Source organism: Theropithecus gelada, chromosome 7a (genome assembly GCF_003255815.1).
Source record: "Theropithecus gelada isolate Dixy chromosome 7a, Tgel_1.0, whole genome shotgun sequence".
NCBI lineage: Eukaryota > Metazoa > Chordata > Mammalia > Primates > Cercopithecidae > Theropithecus > Theropithecus gelada.
The window spans coordinates 32,902,671-32,920,563 of record NC_037674.1 but is presented as its reverse complement, the minus strand read 5'-3'; the positions used below and the strand labels follow the sequence as shown (position 1 = coordinate 32,920,563).

At 46.3% G+C, this 17,893-nt stretch overlaps 1 protein-coding gene across 2 annotated transcripts in view; it reads right to left on the bottom strand.

The window, feature by feature from the left end:
* Positions 1-15,274, bottom strand: part of MYZAP (myocardial zonula adherens protein) — a 94,235-nt gene extending 78,961 nt beyond the window's left edge. For both annotated transcript variants that reach the window (XM_025389892.1, XM_025389894.1), the window contains exons 1-2: positions 15,075-15,274; positions 2,568-2,654 (exon numbers count right to left, since the gene is read on the bottom strand). In XM_025389892.1, coding sequence (XP_025245677.1) covers positions 2,568-2,654; positions 15,075-15,149 — 162 coding nt within the window. In that variant the 5' untranslated portion in view covers positions 15,150-15,274. The remainder of the gene's footprint in view (positions 1-2,567; positions 2,655-15,074) is intronic.
* Between the last annotated feature and the right edge of the window lie 2,619 nt (positions 15,275-17,893).

The window sequence follows — 17,893 nt, the reverse complement described above, 5'->3', positions numbered from 1 at the left end:
TAACATTTATTTAATAATACGTAATATATAGTGCATATACAAAATTGTATAGCCATCCCAGCATATCTTTTTTGGATTTTCTTTTTTTTTTTTGCCAAGATCTAATCCAGGTTCACTCATTACATTTAATGTTAAGTCTCTTTAGTCTGTTATCTGCAACAAATTCTCATCTTTTTTAAAAATAACATTGAATTTATTGAGGGATTCAGGCCAATTGTTTAGTAGAATGTCCCACATTCTGGTTTTCTGTTTCCTTATTATTAGTTAAACAAGTTTGGCATGAATATTACGTATGTGATGTTGTGCACCTCTTAGCTAAATCACCTCAGAAGTCATGTAACATCAGCTCATCCTACTATTGGTGAACTTAGGTTGAATCACTCAGTTGAAATGCTGGTTGCCTGCCTACTCCACTGTGAAGGTACTGTCCCTTTAGAATCAGTAATCCATTGGGGTGATACTTTGAGAGTAACCTACAATAATCTTTCACCAACTTATTTTTGCATCTATTGATGAGTATACCTGGAGGTTACAAAACAGAGATTTTCTAAACTGATTAGCTAGTGTTCTATTAAAAAAAGGAGGCTTCCCTTCTTTATCCTCTCATCTTGCGCCTCTACTCCTCTTCTCCAATTATTACTATAAACATAAGGATTTTTAAAAATATCCATTGTGTTATAACCCACGACTGTCATTATTCTGTTTGATGCTCCAGTTGTTCCCATTTTTGGCCAGTGAAAGCCCGTTCAAACTGGCTGCTCGTCCTTTACTAGGATACTAGGACCCCATTTGTCTCTCAGTGGCACTTTATTTTCCAGAGGTCCCATATCCCCCTCATCTTTTCCCTGCTGCAACCCAGAACTAGCTGTTTTTCTGGATCTTTTTAGTGGAACTTATCCACTCTTTGTAGGCAGATCAGCAATTTTACTTCTTCTCACTTTCTCTAGTCAGAACTTCATTTTCTTTTCACCCTGCTTCCTTTTCCTGGCATTCATCAGTTGCATCAGCACAGGCAGCTCTCTGTCCTTGGTAGAAAGTGGGGAGGAGACGGCAAGGACAGACAGAGGCCTACGGTAAACTTAGGGACAGTATCAAACACTTCGCCGTCAATGAGAAGCTTTCTTTTTTTTTTTTTTTTTTTTTTTTTTTTTTTTTGAGATGGAGTCTCGCTCTGTCGCCCAGGCTGGAGTGCAGTGGCCGGATCTCAGCTCACTGCAAGCTCCGCCTCCCGGGTTTACGCCATTCTCCTGCCTCAGCCTCCCGAGTAGCTGGGACTACAGGCACCCGCCACCTCGCCCGGCTAGTTTTTTGTATTTTTAGTAGAGACGGGGTTTCACCATGTTAGCCAGGATGGTCTCGATCTCCTGACCTTGTGATCCGCCTGTCTCGGCCTCCCAAAGTGCTGGGATTACAGGCTTGAGCCACCGCGCCCGGCCTAGCTTTCTTTTTTATAGTTGACCACATTCATGGTTAACCCCAAAGCAAGGCTTGTATTTCAAGAGGTCACTACGTCATGACTCTATTTATGACATTTATATCATATCATTTTATTTTATTTTATAATCATATAAAATACATGCACAAGAAAAAGTACTGCCTACTTCCTAGCACCCCATCCTCTTCTTTTACTTTGTCTCCATCAGCACTTACCACCTCCTAACCTCTATAAAATGTACTTCATTATTTTGTTTACTTTCATTCTTGTCCCACTAGAATGTAAGTTCCACGGATGACAGATTTGGTTGACTGCTTTGTTCACTACTATACTCCTACTGTCTAGAACAGTGCCTGGAATGCAGTAGGTGCCCCATAATTATGAATGAGTAAAATGGGTTGGCCAGGACCACAGGCCTAGAGGTCAGCAGGACCTCCTCTTTATCCTTCAAGCCTCCTACTTCACCGTCACCTCCTAAGCAGTCAGTTATTTCCTTCTCTGTGTTCCCAGATTCCGTCTTACAGGGATGGATCCTAACACCTGAAATATCGCATCATCATTGTCTCACCCAGAAAACTGCAAATTCCTCCAAGGCAAGGACATACTTATCTTCTTGGCCTCAGGACTTAGCACAGGAGCTGGCACAAAAATGTTTGCGGAATGCCTCCTACCCCCAGCCAAGAAAGTGTCCTTTCCCCGCACCATGCTGCCTGCCAGGCCTTCCTCTCTTCTGCGGGAGCAGGGCCCCCGGCTGCTGCTCCAAGCTGCTGAGAAAGGCTCCAGCCCCGCCAGCTGCTCACAATAGGCCCTTTGATGCAACTGGATTGGGCTGTTTCAGAAAAACCCACATTCCCTGCCATAGCACCTGTCACTAAGGCCAGTGTCCCTGCAGCTTCAAGGCAACACAAAGCCACAGTGTTCACCAAGAAACAAGAGCAGGGCATGTCGCTGGCAGAGCCAGCTGGGGAGAGCTCCTGGGAAGACGGGAGATGAGGTGGGAAGGTTGAGGGGGTCTTCTCCTCAACAGGGGTGCAAACACTCAGCCTCTGGAAATGGCCTGGTTAGGAGATGGGAGAGTGGGTTAAGGGTAGAGACTGGAACTTTTCGGGGCTTTGCCTCAGAGATACCTTACCTGCTCCTTTCTCTCAATCTTCTTTTCACTTTGCTCAGGAACTGGACTCTCAGGAGGTACGGTCAGCCGTAGTCTACAAACATTTGCCTAGAAGAGAGGGAAAGGAGAGGCCAGTTAGGAGTCAGCATTTGGGGCAGAAAGAGCCGGATGACCTTGGGCTTCTCACAGCCTGTTTCCCCTACTTCCAATGGGGATCACTGCCCTGATCATACAGGAGCCATACAGGAGATAAGGCCAGCCTTATCTTCACAGTACCAGGCCCGCTTGGTACAGCACAGGGAACCACCACCCTGGGGCTCAAAGAAGGAAACTACCACATCACTTGATCCATTTCAAACATTTCTTTACCAATGGCTCAGGTTCCATAACAATATGTATAGAATGATCTCATTTCACAAGTATAGGCAAAAATATAGCTAGAGGGACAGAAGCCAAAATATGTACAGTGGACATCTCTATTGGGATGGGAGGGTGCTTTCTACTTGCCTATATACTTAATTTTTCTATAATATACATGTACATGTTTAATCACAACTTTTTTTCAAAAAAGTCTACATACCCATGTTCATAGCAGCATTATTCACAATAGCCAAAAGGTGGGAGCAACCCAAATGTCTGTTGACAGATGAATGGATAAACAAAATATGATTTATACATACAATGGAATGTTACCCAATATTAAAAAGGAAGGAAATTCTGACACATGCTACAACATGGATAAACCTTGAAGACACTTTGCTAAGTGAGATAAGCCAGTGGCAAAAAGACAAATACTGTATGATTCTACTTAGATGAGATACCAGGAGTAATCAAAATCATACAGACAGAAAGTGGAACTGTGGTGGCCAGCAGGTAAAAATACAGGGAAAGTTAGTATTTAAAGGGCATGGAATCCCAGTTTGGGAAGATGAAAAAAATCCTAGAGATAGATGGTGGTGCCATTTGCACAACAGTGTGGATGCACTTAATGCTACTGAACTATACACTTAAAAAGGGTCAAAATGGTAAATCTCACAAGTACGTTGCTACAATTAAAAATTTTTAAAAAGCTGTCCCTGTTTGCTTAATACAGACTAAAAATAAGACAGTTAGCTGGAAAGGCATAGGAGAAGAAAATGTAATGCTTACGAGTTGGTAAGACATCTGACTCCTTAATTAGCTATACCAGCATGAACATTTGTCACTAGTCACTGAGATCCTCATGTCAGTTTATTAAAGGTTGCCAACAAAGTTCACAGAAATATTGCATAAAGGTTCCTAAATGATTTTTTAAAGTCTAAGTTGTACCATTTCTGTTAAAAATAAAAAAGCATTACACCATTCAGTGAGAGAAGCTACAACTTGTGTGATTTATCATATTCTGTTGACAAAGGGTGACTAGGAGCAAAGTCATATTCCTACTCAACAGCGTGAAAAATGGACTACTATAATCTGTAGTACAAGGGGACAATAACAGTAATAATAGTAATAGCTAACCATGTATAGGAACCTTCTAAGTGCTTTACAGGTATTTATTCATTTAACCCTCACCACAAACCTATGGTAATAGATTGTCTTACCTGCCCCATTTTGCAGATAAGTAAGCTAAGCCTCTGAAGGGTTACATGGCTGGGAAATGGCAGAACTGAGATTTGAACCCAGGCAGTCTCTGGGTTCAAAGTAGTTCATTCTTAGCTCTTATACTCATGGCCCCCATCACATGCCTGAAATGCCATATGGGCTCGATTCATGGGAGTGCTGTTTGCGCCCTAGTATGAATTGAATTGCATCCCCCTAAAATTCATCCATTAAAGTCCTAATCACTTTCCTGGCATCTCAGAATGTGACCTTATTTGGAGACAGGGTCTTTATAGAGGTAATCAAGTAAAAATGAGATCATAAGCGTGGCCCTAAATCAAAATGACTGGTGTCCTTATAAGAGTGCAAAATCTGGGGACAGATACACATACAGGGTGAACGTCATATAAACATTAAGACGACCTGTCAACAGCCAAGGAGAAGGGCCTGGAATAGATAGTTCCTTCGTAGACCTCAGAAGAAACCAACCTTGCCAATACCTTAATTTTGGGCCACTAACCTCCAGAACTGTGAGACAAGAAATTTCTGTTGTTTAAGCCACTGGCGTTGTGGTAGTTTTCACGGCAGCCCTAGCAAACAAACCCTTTCCACCCCCGCCCCAGTCTGGTTGGCAGGGTCACAGATCTGCACTGGTCCACAGGGTGGCCTCTGAGCAAAACTAACCTGCAGCCTAGAAGCCCAGAGCTACAGGGAACGTCAAACACCTCTTGAGTTCAACCTGCCCACCTGTGAAGAAACCCAGCACCCAAAAATGTACCTGACAGGTGGCACCAGCCTGTTCATATTCCATGAACAGGTTAGGGATCCCAGGTTTGGGACCCATGTTAGCACTTCCACATACACTACTGCCGCCCTCCAAGGCATTGCACTTTGCTACCAGGCCCCTCTAACTTCCTGATCTGAGCTTACACCAGAATTTCTACCTGATGGACCCAGGGTTGTCCTTGGACTGCAAAATAATTCCCCTTTCTCTAGACAGTCCTCCTGTCCCTTGAACCTCCTTTCTTCTGGACGAAACAACCCCAGTTCTTTAAATCACATGACTTGGTTTCAAGATCCCTCTCCATCCTCATCCTCCTCTTGGCAAGCATCATCCCCCAGGGGCCCCCGGAATCAGATGTGGCCTGACCCCCACGGTTATCATTGCCTCTTGTGCGGCCAACTTTGCAAGCAACCTTCAAAGCTCACCGTCAGTCATGTTGGCCAAAAAGAAACCAAGCCATACTACCAGGTAGCTGTCTTTCCTGATGGGCAACAACACTGATGGGAATCTTGAATCTCTCCAGAGAAAGGCAACCCTCTGGCTCCAGGCCCCTCAGACTGGTTTCAACCATTTGCACAAGCATCAAAGTGTAACTCAGACCATATAGACAGTCCAAACCTGTGGTGCTCAACAATCTCCTGTTAGGCTGGGTCTAGTCCATGCATAATTCTGCAAGGAAAAGGAAGTCCTTTTCTCCTGCACCACATCCCATACACACACACACACACACACGAGTGTGCACACATGTACATATATCCTATGCACGCATACACACACACAGGCACCAACATCTACTATCTGTGTGTCTATGGGAAAGTTACTTAATCTCTCTGAATCTCAAGAGTAAAATGGGATAAAAGGAGAGTGTCACATAGTAAGCCTCTATGAATATTAGATATTTTTATTTTGATTTGGTTATTTATTTATTCTCAGACTGGGCCTTGCTCTGTTGCCCAGGCTGGAGTGCAGTGGTGCAGTCATAGCACTGCAGCCTCAGTTTCCTGGGCTCAAGTGATTCTCCAACCTCAGCCCCACAAACAGCTGGGACCACAGGCAAGCATCACCATGCCTGGCTAATTTTTTATTTTGGTAGACAAAGAGTCTTACTATGTTGCCCACGTGGGTCTCAGACTCCTGGGCTCAAGCAATCCTCCTGTCTCAGCCTCCAAATGTGTTGGGATTACAGGCATGAGCCACTGCACACAGCCAGATATTTTTACTATTATCTAGATGTTATCATCACACTATATGCTTCAAAATGAAACAGACCTGCTTAGCCTCACAGCCCTGTTTCCATGAAAATAACAATTTGGTCAATGAATCAGAGACATTAACACTGTAAGTGATGACTTTCGGTTGGTTGATTATTTTAGAGGGGTAGTCCTTAACGGTCATAATTTTCAGAAAGGGGACCCCATGGGTCCAATCACTCCAAAGTGAGATGGTCCCTCCCCTGGCTTGAGCCCATTCTTCATCTGCCCATCTATATTCCTCAACATGCTTCCTATGATGGGCTGGGCAACCCTTATATGAAGCTCTCACACTGAGCAATACCCCGAGGTATACAAAGTCACAAGGTAAACAGAATGCATAAAATAAAATGAACTTGTAAAATAAAACACACGACTTCAAAGACACTTGGCAGTTGCAGCAGGTGCTTGAGGCTACTGCAGCACCCTGTTTAAAGTTTACTCTTGTCAACAGAGGTGCTTTATCAAAATATTAAGGAGCACAGCGGGTTTTTCTTTAATAAATACTGACCCACTGACGGACTGGCTGTTCAGGAGCAATTTAAATCCAGCTTAGAACAGGATCACACATATTCCTTACAAGACAGCCAAATGTATGGTCATGGGGAAAAAAGAAAGTTGCAGAACAAAACATTAAGAATAATCCTATTTTTATTTTTTAAATATTCCCTGATAACTTGTGTAGATGTAGGGGGAAAATATTCTTAAGGAAACACATTTCTGTGTTGGTGGCAACAATGTTAAGTATATGTAAGTTTTTTATTAAAATATTAATAGTAATAGTAATAATAAAGACTGGGAGAAAATATGTCAGAAAGAGACAGATCCAGAAAGAGACTAATCCTTCCACAGGACTGCTTCAGGAGCGGCAAGAGGCACATTCTAAAGGTCTAAAAGGTAGGCTGAATCCCTAACAGAAGCACTAAGGACAGTAACCCCTGAACCACCCATAAAGTTGACTGAGTACAATCTACCTCCCTCCATTCATTCACTTTCAGCAATCTCCCCATGGGAAAATCTTCCCCTGAGTAACATCAAGGCAACATTCCTTACCTCCGAGCATTTTACGAGGCTGATCTCCATGGTCTCCTGAAACTCATATACACAATCTCCAGAGCTGCCCCAGGCTTGGCAGTGCCTGAAGGGCAGGTAGGGCACTTTATTCCCAGGGGTTCCCAAAGCAGCTTGTTCAGGGCTTGTGTTATGAACAATGCAAAGAACTGCATCCTACCCTGAACACCACTGCTACCTGACCAGCTGTCCCTGGGGGCAAGGGTCTCTTCCAGGGAATCAAAGCAGGAAGGTGGACTCAGCGTACTTTATTACTCAGTTAATGAGCACCCACTACTTGCAAAATACTTTTTAGGGACTATGAGGGTACCACGATGGCAAAAAAAAAATAGCTGTGCCCCCAAGGAGTACATAATCTAGAAATATACCCCAACAAGGCAATCAAGAACACTTGGAATAACAACAAGGCAATCAAGAATACTTGGAATAACCAATACAAGGTGTGTGGAGACAGGATAGCTTTGTGGTTAAAGCACAGTGAAAATGCACTTCCTGGCTTCCAATATTGGTTCTGACACCTACTAGCTTTGAGACCTTTGGAAAGCCACTTAGTCTTCAGTACTTCCATTACCCTAGTTATAAAACAGAGCTAACAATACTGCACCCTCTTATGAAAGTTGTGAGGATTAAATTAGCTAATGTGTGTAAAGAGCTTAGGACAATTTCTGGCACGCATTAAGCACTCTGTCAGCATTGTTTATTATCACGGGAATATAGGAAGAAGAACACTAATCTTAACGGGAGGTGGGAGTACATGGGAAAGTCCCTCGGGATACCATTTGAGCTGGGTATAGAAGGACAGGAAGAACTTCTCAGGTCAGTGAGGTTTGGAGAACCCACCATCATAACAACAACAGCTATCAGGCAAAGCGTTCCAGTCTGTGCCAAGTGCACAGAAGCTGGCAAGTTCCAAGAATAAGAACCTAAGCCTGGGTAGGACAGGAAAATGAACAAATAGGTAGGGGCTGAGCTATCAATCTACAAATGCATGATAGAGAAGCACTGGCTCTAGTCAGAAGACAATAAGGAGCCATTCAAATCTTTGGAGGAAGAGATTAACATTCAAATCTGAGTTCATTCAATAATCCAACTGGTCATTTTCAGCGTCTCCTGTGTTCCATGCACTACAACATGGATGGAAGGGAAAACACAGGGGGAGTGACCAAACAAGCTTTGTACCATCACTACTTTTATAGCCCCTACCGTGCTTAGCATAGTATCAACACATGATGGGCACTCGCTCAGCGCTGGGTTTTGTAGTTTTTTTAGGTTGAACTAAAACAAAGTAAGAATATAGCTGAAACTCCCTGGAGTGCCTTGCACTTTCTTGAAACCAACCCTCCTGGGAGGGATAGCAAGGGAGGGACAGGTAGCATTCAGGTTTCCTCCACAAGAAAAAGCACAACAAAACCCTTTTTGGCAACTCAGGGCCTCTGGGGGCGCTCCATCAGTGCCCCAGAGACATGGGTCCCCTTGGGCCTTGTTTCTGACCCTTTTGTGGAGAACGGATGGCCTGGGTCTTACTTAGGGGGTACTCTGCAGATCCAGTATCATCATGCTCTCAACTTCGGGCACCTGGGTTCACCGAGGGGAAAAATATCCATCTCAAATAAAAAGGGGGTGGAGAAGATGACTCAGGGAGGTGACAGGGGTTTGCTAAACAGTTTACAGAGATGGATTTCCCTGAGGAAATTAGCCGAGTGTATTTACATTTCTCTCAGGCCTGTTCCACTTTGTGACTGTGGGTCCCTGCCCAGCTCCCCTTAATGACAAAAGGTGGGGCCCTTGTAAGTGTGGCTGCGGGGAACAGACCCCAGACTCTCTGCTCAGCACAAGTAGCAAATCCCAGGAGCCTGCAGCAGGCTACATGCGGAACGGAGCATGCTCCATCTAGATTAGACCTCTTGGCTCTGCTGTGGCCCTGAACTTGCAGCCCAGTTATCTACATCAGGGTGGGGTGAACTTTTTCTGTAGAGAGCCAGACAGTAAATATTTAGGTTTTGCAGGCCCCTGTAAAAACCATTCTTAGCTCAGAGGCATACAAAACATTCCTGCTCTCTGTGGCTGCGTTCTGTATCAGGCACACAATGTGCCCCAAACGCCAAGATCTAGAGAGAAAACACAGGTGGATGAAGGCACACAAAGATACCAGTGTGACTTGGGAGTGTGAGGACTCCCCCGCCCTGCCCCACCACCACCCTGCCCTTCATCCCACAAGGCCCAAGGGTCCTTTCTGCAACACTGTCCCAGGAGTGTCTGCATTTCCAAGAAAGCTATAGAAGAGAGTAATGCTTAAAGAAATATTCTTAGCTTGCTGCATATTAGAATCGCCTGGGAAGCTTCCTAGCTTTTCTGTACTTCCAGAGGTTCCCAGTTAATTGGTTTGGGATGAGGCCTCGACATGGTTATTTTAAGCCTGCCAGTGATTCTGTGTATAACCGGTTGAGAACCACTGACAGAATCAAAGGGATGAAGCTCCAACTGTGCAGCAGGATGAGGCAACTCGAATATTTGGAGGACTTCCCAGAACTGTCAAACTCCTCACCTGGGCCAGTGTTCCCACGTATTTGTCACCCGTTTCCTGCCCAGGTGGGTCAGAGGTGATGGGATGGCTTTAACCCAAAGCTTCTCTTCCTGTTTTTCCATTTGCCCATTCAATGTTAACCGTGGCTCCTGCAGGACCTGGTGAGATTTCTGTTTTTAAGTGCCTATTCCACCAGGTCTGGGGAGGGGTGGTTCCTAAGCCCTGTCTTCCAGTAGGCAATCATAGGTGACACAAGTAATGGTGGCATGCACAGGCCTCTAGAGGAACACGAGAAGGAGGGTTCAGGGTTCAGGGCAGGCTTCCTGGAGGAGACAACCCTTATCAGAGGAGAAACATGAAGAAAAACAAAGAGGCAAGGAACAGCATCGAAAGCTCAGGGGAATGGCAAACGATTCGGAATATCTGAGAAGAGTACATATAGGGAGGGGAAACAGGACAGGCATGGGCCAAACCAGAGGGCCTGGATGCTACCCTAAGGAGTGTGAACTTTTTCCTTGCAGTACCGAGGAGGCTCTTGAAGCAGAGGAGTCAGGAGACTAGATTTAGCATTTTAGAAAGATCACCCTGGCCCTTAAGAGTGAAAAAGAGCCAGGAGTGTGGTTGACACTTAGGAACTATCACTCACCAAAGAGGGAAAGAGGTAAACACCACTGTATTGCTCTTTTGTGTGCTGGAGAAGTACTGGAACTCCATAAGACCATAAGGCATGATGAGTGCTGAGAAGTATCTTGGGTTGAAATATTTAACATGGTCTCTAGTTAGTCAGCCCTGCGCCCACAGCTCCTTGAACTCAATTAGACAAGAACATTTAAGGCTAATTGACTTGAAAGCTTCCCCAGTGACCAGGGCTTGGTGACACCAGCCTCCAGGTCTCTTGTTCATATACGGATGCACGGCATAGGTGAACTACAACAGGGACCTCATACACAGCACTCCATCAGTGCCCCAGAGACAAATGGGTCAAAATTACATCCCACATCTTTTGTGGAAAAGCCATGGGATCTCCATAAATGTCTAGGAGAAATCAAGTTTCCTTACGAGTCTCCAGAATTCACGTCTGCTCATCCTATATCAAACAAGGCAAGGTGAAAGAAAAAAAGCATAGAGCTGAGCACCTTTTTTTCTGAGCCTACAACTGTCATTTTTGACCAGCAGTGGTTTAAGCCCTGCCCTTAGCCCAGAGGACGCCATGGTTCCAAACCCTCACAACTTAGCCCATCGGGGCTGGCTCAGGAGGGCCCTGTGTGCAGCCAGTCTGTTTTCTGGGTGCAGCAGGATCCACCTCCCCTTCCCCAATGAATGCTGCAGCCAGCTTCCTTCCACCAGATGCCAAGGGTCCCACAACATCTGGGTCCCTTCCTCAGAACCTGTGGGATGATAGAGAGCTTACGTGCACAGACGTTCCTGTCTCCTGAGAAAGGGGAGTGCGGTAAACACCTGTCTGATCATTCAGAAGTCAGCTAAGGAGAATTCTTTACTTTCAGCCAGTCAGGCAACAATGGGACATAAGAGAGGGGCACATTAGCCAAGGAACAATGACTAGCAGGCCCATTCCAGTGTTTAACAGAGGAAGCCTTTGCCAAATAGAAAGAAATATCAGCAAGGGCAGGCTAGGAGATAGTCCTATCCTGTGACCTTGCTGGGTTTTGTTTTGTTTTTATGCTGTGCCAGTGAGGAGTCATGATACCAGCAACACCAGTCAACAGTCTCTTATCATCAAGAGAGCAAGGTGCTGGAGAAGATCCTTGACAGGTCTATCATTCCACAGCCCGGGAGCGGAACAGCTTAGCCAAAAATACTCGGCAATAAGTATCATGCCGAAAGGTCGGTTGTGTGGCTGGGTTGTGTGCTTTGCGGGGAAGCCACAAAGCAACACATGCCTTCCCCACAAAGCACACAACCTAGCCACACAACGAAACTTCCATTTCAAAGGCCCATTTAGCAAGACTAACTGGCATTTATAAAATTCCTTTCAAAAGCATGAAGCAAAGTCAATATTTTTAAAATTGTTTCCCCCCATTCCCCAAGGTCATCTTCTGGCTGTGGTTATTCTCCAGTCAATTTGTCTTCCTGCTGTTGCCATAGATAAAACTATTTTTAGTGCACAACTGGTTTGAAGGGAGTTTTTTTAATTTCACAACTTCTGCTGGTTGGCATCCATAAATGCCTTTCAGAGCTTTGTTTATCAGCTGACAGAAATTACTCTCGCCACCTGTTTGTTTTTTTTTCCTTGAGAGATGATTTCAGATAAGAAGGAAATACAAATTGCAGGTGGCAGCCATTGAACAAAGGCTAGCTGGTGACAGTCCAGTCAGCCACATAACCCTTGGCAGCTGGCTCGCAGGAGTCCCTGCTCAGTGTCAGCTGTCACCACCACTTCTGGTTGGCTTGAATATCTGGACGCACATAGGCTGGTTTCCCCTGCAGTCCCAAACTTGGTGAGCTCTTTGGATGAACCAGAAATACAATTTTAATGGCTAACATGTTCAAGACCATCACTTGTCCACCATCAGAGAGGAATAACAGAACAATACAGTATTTACTGAACAACTTTCAACTTCAGGTACACTTCCAATGATTATTTGGTCTACAATTTTATTTTCAGGACATCCTGTTCCTGCTTTTCTAAACAATAGGCATTTTGTCCCAAAGCAGGTCCAATTTGCCATCATCATAAAGTAGTCATGTGTCATTTAAACATGGAGATGCATTCTGAGAAATGCATCATGTGTGATTTTTGTCGTTGCGTAAACATCATAGAGTGCACTTATACAAACCTAGATGGTATAGCCTACCACACACCTAGGAGATATGATATAGCCTACCATTCCAACACCATCATATATGCTGACTGTTGTTGACCGAAATGTGGTTATGCAGTACATTACTATATATGCCAAGTATTCCAGTGAGATGATTATTTCCTCCTTTCAGTATCCCAATAACGTCAATTCCCCTACAAATTCTACTCATCCTGCAAGATTAAACTCAAACATCACCTGTAGGCGGGGCGGGGTGGCTTATGCCTGTAATCCCAGCACTTTGGGAGGCTGACGCAGCTGGATCACTTGAGGTCAGGAGTTCAAGACCAGGCTGGCCAACATGACGAAACCCCGTCTCCACTAAAAATACAAAAATTAGCCGAGCATGGTGATGTGCACCTGTAGTCCCAGCTACTCAGGAAGCTGAGGCAAGAGGACTGCTTGAACCTGGGAGGTAGAGGCTGCAGTGAGCCGAGATCACACCACTGCGCTCCAGCCTGGGTGACAGAGTGAGACTCCATCTCAAAAAAACATACCTGTAGTGAGAGCCTTCCCCTGATGTCTCAGGAAGAACGTTTATTTTAGCTTCTACAGAACTTTGTAAACTCTTCACCTCACTATAACCATCACCACTTTGTTTGATGTTAGTTTGGGACAATGTCTGCCTCTACAGGTAGAGTGGACCCCAATGCCAGCCCTTTACCACACAGAAAAAGGTTTATGAATGTTCAATAAATCAACTAATCAACATCTCACAGCTTCCCATCACACACACAATCCCCAGCACACACACAGATAGTACCTGTAACATCTGCAAATCATGAGCAGAACTAGAAACCATAAAGTTGGGGGGAACCCGACACCCTTTAGATAGCTTCTTTCCAGAAACAAGTACCAGTGTATTCAGGACAGCCCTGCATGGCCTGAACCTGAGCCCTGAGTTCTCCAGTCCGAAATATGTCTGCCATCTTATTCAAAAGGCAAAGTCTTTTCAAGAGTGTCACAATGTGCCTGACACCAAAGCACCTACAATTAAAGAAATACTCCGAAGGAAATGTTTGAGCAAAAATCTTCAGAAATGTGATCTGGTATACTAGTCACTTTTGCATCAATCCACCATATTAGGTTAGGTACCCCAACTAATCCCCAGCTCTGGAAGGGAAGTTACAGAGAATTTCACGCAATTCATGCAGTCTGGTTACACATATGATCCTCTCAGGGCTCAGGATTAGCTTTTCAGTGGCTTCATTCTTTCTCAGTTGCAATTGTGTTCAAACTGAGAAAGATTTCCATAGAAAAATACAAACACCCAACTTAGAGCAAGGCCAGGACTGTGGTTGGAAACCCCCTTGGACCCAATGTGGATCTTATTCTATGATGCTAATGACTGGACAACTGGAGTTCTGTCAGTCTTGGGCGTGAGCCAACTGATGGATTCTGAGATGTGTGTGTGTGTGCGCACGTGAGTGCATGTGTGTACACAACCTAAGTGTCTGGTGAGTGCACACACACGCACACCTCAGAATCCATCAGTTGGCCTATGCCCAAGAGTAACACATCTTTCTTCTAGAGCTAAAGAAAGACAGCTTATAAGGTGACCACCATCACTCGCTTAAGACATGTAAAAGCAAATAAGCAGGTCCAAGACCTGCACGCAGACGGGAGGACCAGTGGGGGTTTTGCTTTGGACTTAACCACCTGTTTAAATCTTAAGGAAACACGATTACAGAAGTCTCAGAGTAAAGAGGTACCAAATGATAAGTACTGAAGATCATGATAAATGGAAGAACTAAAAAGCCACCAGCCAAGCCCCTGGCAGTTGCTCGAAGGTGTTGACCCTGTTAGAAAGATGGAGTATTTCTTTTATAGAACATCTGGAGAGATGGGAAAAGATGGCACAAAGATAAAAAAAGAAACAGCACTTCCAAAGGGAAACATTCCCTGGAGATGCTGACCCGGGCTTTCAGTGCTGCCACTGTTGTCACTGTACTAATATTTAAATCAGAAAGAAGTGGTTTACATAAACCAGAGTCCCACACAGTTGGGCTCCTGGGCGGCCGGATGCTGTTCTGGTTTGCACAGTGGTGCCCGGCTTGGCTAATCCCACTCCAGAATTACCCTATCACTAGTGGACACAAGTGACGCCGTCTTTCTTTTAATTAATGGAAGAAGGAAAGTTTGAGTTTTAAATACATTCTTTATTTTCGGTCTCAAGGTAGGGACAGTGCACAAATGCCTTCCTTGATTTTTAAACTGGTGCCACCAAAAAACTCGGCTTGACAGAGAGGCAGGAAGGAGAGGAAATCTCTGGGAATTCCATAAAGTCCCCTAAGCCGTCTCCTGCCAGCTGGTGGGCCCCCTGAAACCTCAAGAGGGAGGGTCACTGCCAGAGCCGGCACAGGACCGGGGAGTTGAGCCCAGGGTGGGGCGTCGGGGCCAGGTGCTGGCTCCCGAGTTTTCCCATCCCTAGTCCCCTCTAGAGAGGGCGGCCGGGATGGGGGAACTGGACGGCGGCGGCTCCCGCCCCCAGCTACTCACCCTCCTGCTGGGCGCCCCGGGCGTCCTGGCGGCGCCGCCCGAGAGCAGGGTGACCGTGGACGTGGAGCGCAGCATCCCGCAGCGGCGGTCGGTAACGGGCTGGACGCCGGCGGTCCTCCCGGGCCGAATAAGCGTGCGGGGCCCGCCCTGCGCGGGGGCGACGCGGGACGGCGCCGGATACTTGCAGCTCCAGCTGCACCGGGAAGACCCGGGGGTGGGGCCGGAGGCGGGGCCGGGCCGGGGCGGGGCGGGGCCGAGCCTGCTCACCCGACCAGTCAGGCTGCATTTTCTCCCGAGGGCGCCGACCCGGTTAAAGTTGAGCACCATCCTCTCCCAGGGTGCTGAGCCCTCCCAGGGTCAGTCCCAGGGCAAGAAGGAGCCCTGGACAGCCTGGACCCCCACACTCTCTCTGTCCCCCGCAGAGTTGAGGTCCGCCTGCCCATTCGGTCTCATGACCTTCCCCCACCCCGAACTGCCCCCTACAGCCTCTGCAGGCCCTCGGATCACTGGGACCCTCACCCCGTGTCATTCAGTATTTCCTGAATGCCTATTATGCGTCCGCACCAGCAGCCAGCCCAGTCGACAGGCTCTTGGCCTCGGGGAGTTTGCAGTCTGGTGGGGATGACAGGTGCCGGGCTATGGTAGAAGAGGAGATCCGTGTATTACGGGAGCACACAGCCAACCTCAGAGGAGGTGATGACTAAGCTAGGACCTGAAATGCAAGTAGGAGTGGGCCACACTGTCCATATTTATTCAGTGATTACTGTGGGCCTGCCTGGCAAGCACTTTGCGTATGTTACCGCATTTAATCCTCACCAGTGCCCTTTGAGGGAGTCACTGTTGTTACTCAGTATCCCCGTTTTGGAGATGAAGACATTGACTCACCTAGGGATTGAGGAACACAGCAGGTGCCCCACTGGCCTCTCAGTGGCAAAGGTAGGATATGAATCCCCCAGTCCGTCCCCAGTGCCTTGCTTGTCCCCTCTGCTGTCTCCTAACAGAGGGAGGAGGGAGTCCCAGGTCAAAAGAACTAGCATGCACAAAGATGGAAGGAAAGCATGGGAAGGTATAAAATATGTTTCAAGAATTGCAAGTATCACTGTGCACAGAAAGAACAGTGGAGAAGCAGCAGAAGGGAGCTGAGGAGATCATGAGGAACCTGTGTGCTTAGTTGGAAATTTGGTCTTTGTCTTGAGGACAAAGTGGTTTTCAGCAAGGAAAGACACAATCTCTGTCTACTGGTCCTTCAAAGCCCAGGTCAAGCACTGCCTCCCCACTGAGCTCTCCGGAAACCCCTTCCCCAAACACTCATGCTCAGGAACTTAGCAGCTCTGTGGGACCGTGTCTTCTGTTAGAGTTATCCCTGTGCGTGCCTGTCCCCTCTCCTTCTGGAGGGCAGAGGCCAGGCCTTGACCCTCTCTGAATGCCCAATGGCACCAACAGGCAAGATGCTGAAAAAAAAAGTTGCTAAACAGAATTACAGATGATCCTGTGGAACTCACTCCATTTGCAGATGAGGAAACTGAGGCGAGTGTATACAAGTGACTTTCCCAAAGTTGCACAGCCTGTCCTTCGCCATCGCCATCATCATCCTCACAGCAGCTGTGCCTGTGTCCTAAGTGCTTTGTATGCATTTTCTCAATGAATTCTCACAATGCCCCACAAGGTGGGCTACAGTTATTGCCCCTGTTTTGCAAATGAGGAAACTGAGGCCTGAGACATTAGGTTAATTGGTGAACAGCTGAGACTACACATCTAGTCTACTAACCCAAGTCTTTCTGCTTTTCTGCTACACTTCTGTCTGCATCCTCCCATCCACCTATCCCTTCCAAAAAGAAAATTGTTCATGAGAGGTTCCTTCCCATTCCACTTCCACGAAACCCTCTAATAACACCCATATTGTTAACATCCTATTCACACTGTGTTATAGTTCTTTACAAAAGCAGCAGATGGCTCGCTAGCTTGCAAGCTCTGTGTAGGAGCTGGATCTTGTTTACATCTCTGCCTGTCCAATATCTAGAGCAGGTAATTGACGTGTGGCAGTGCAGAGTAAATGTGGAAAGAATGAAGAAATGATATTACAGACTAAGATTTCAACTCACTCATAGTCACACAAAACAGAAACTAAGATCCTTGCCAACCCAGCTCCTAGGGTGGGCCAGGGACTCCAAGCAATTTGGCAGCTGAAGCAACCAGAGCCCCAGGGTTGTCCCAGCCAGGTCATTTCCCCAAAGCTGGCTGACAGTCACCAAGGGCTGTGGGTGGTGTGTCCAGGCAGATGCCAGGCCCTGGCTTATGCCACAGCTCCTCCCTAACAGGCCAGCACTGGGAATCTGGGGTCATAAGGAACTGCAAGAGAGAGAAGAGTGGGGAGCCCAAAAAGTGGGAAAGAAGGAAAATGGGAAGACAAGTAGGACTGAAATCAATGGAAAACTGGATCTGGAGTGGAGAGGAAAAAGTGAAAAATGAAGTCACAGTCACTGGTTTCTATTAATAGCTCTGAAAGAAGATGATTTTTTAAAAAGATCAACTCTTTTCAAAAGAGGAATCAAAAGCTGAGAACTTCCGCCCAGTCAGAAGTCCTCTGGAGTCTACAGAACAGAGAGCGGGGAAAAGGGCCAGTGGGAGGGAAACAGAGATAAGGGTCTGGTGTGGAAGGTCTCCACATGCCCTTGCAACATGACTCATCTACTCCAGACCCTCTGAGCATTGGTGATGAAGGGGTTGCTAGTGTTTGGGCTGGAGAGATCAGGAGCTATGACAAAACTGTCTTCGCTGCCATCCTTTTCTATTCACAGAAACAGCCACATATGCCTAAA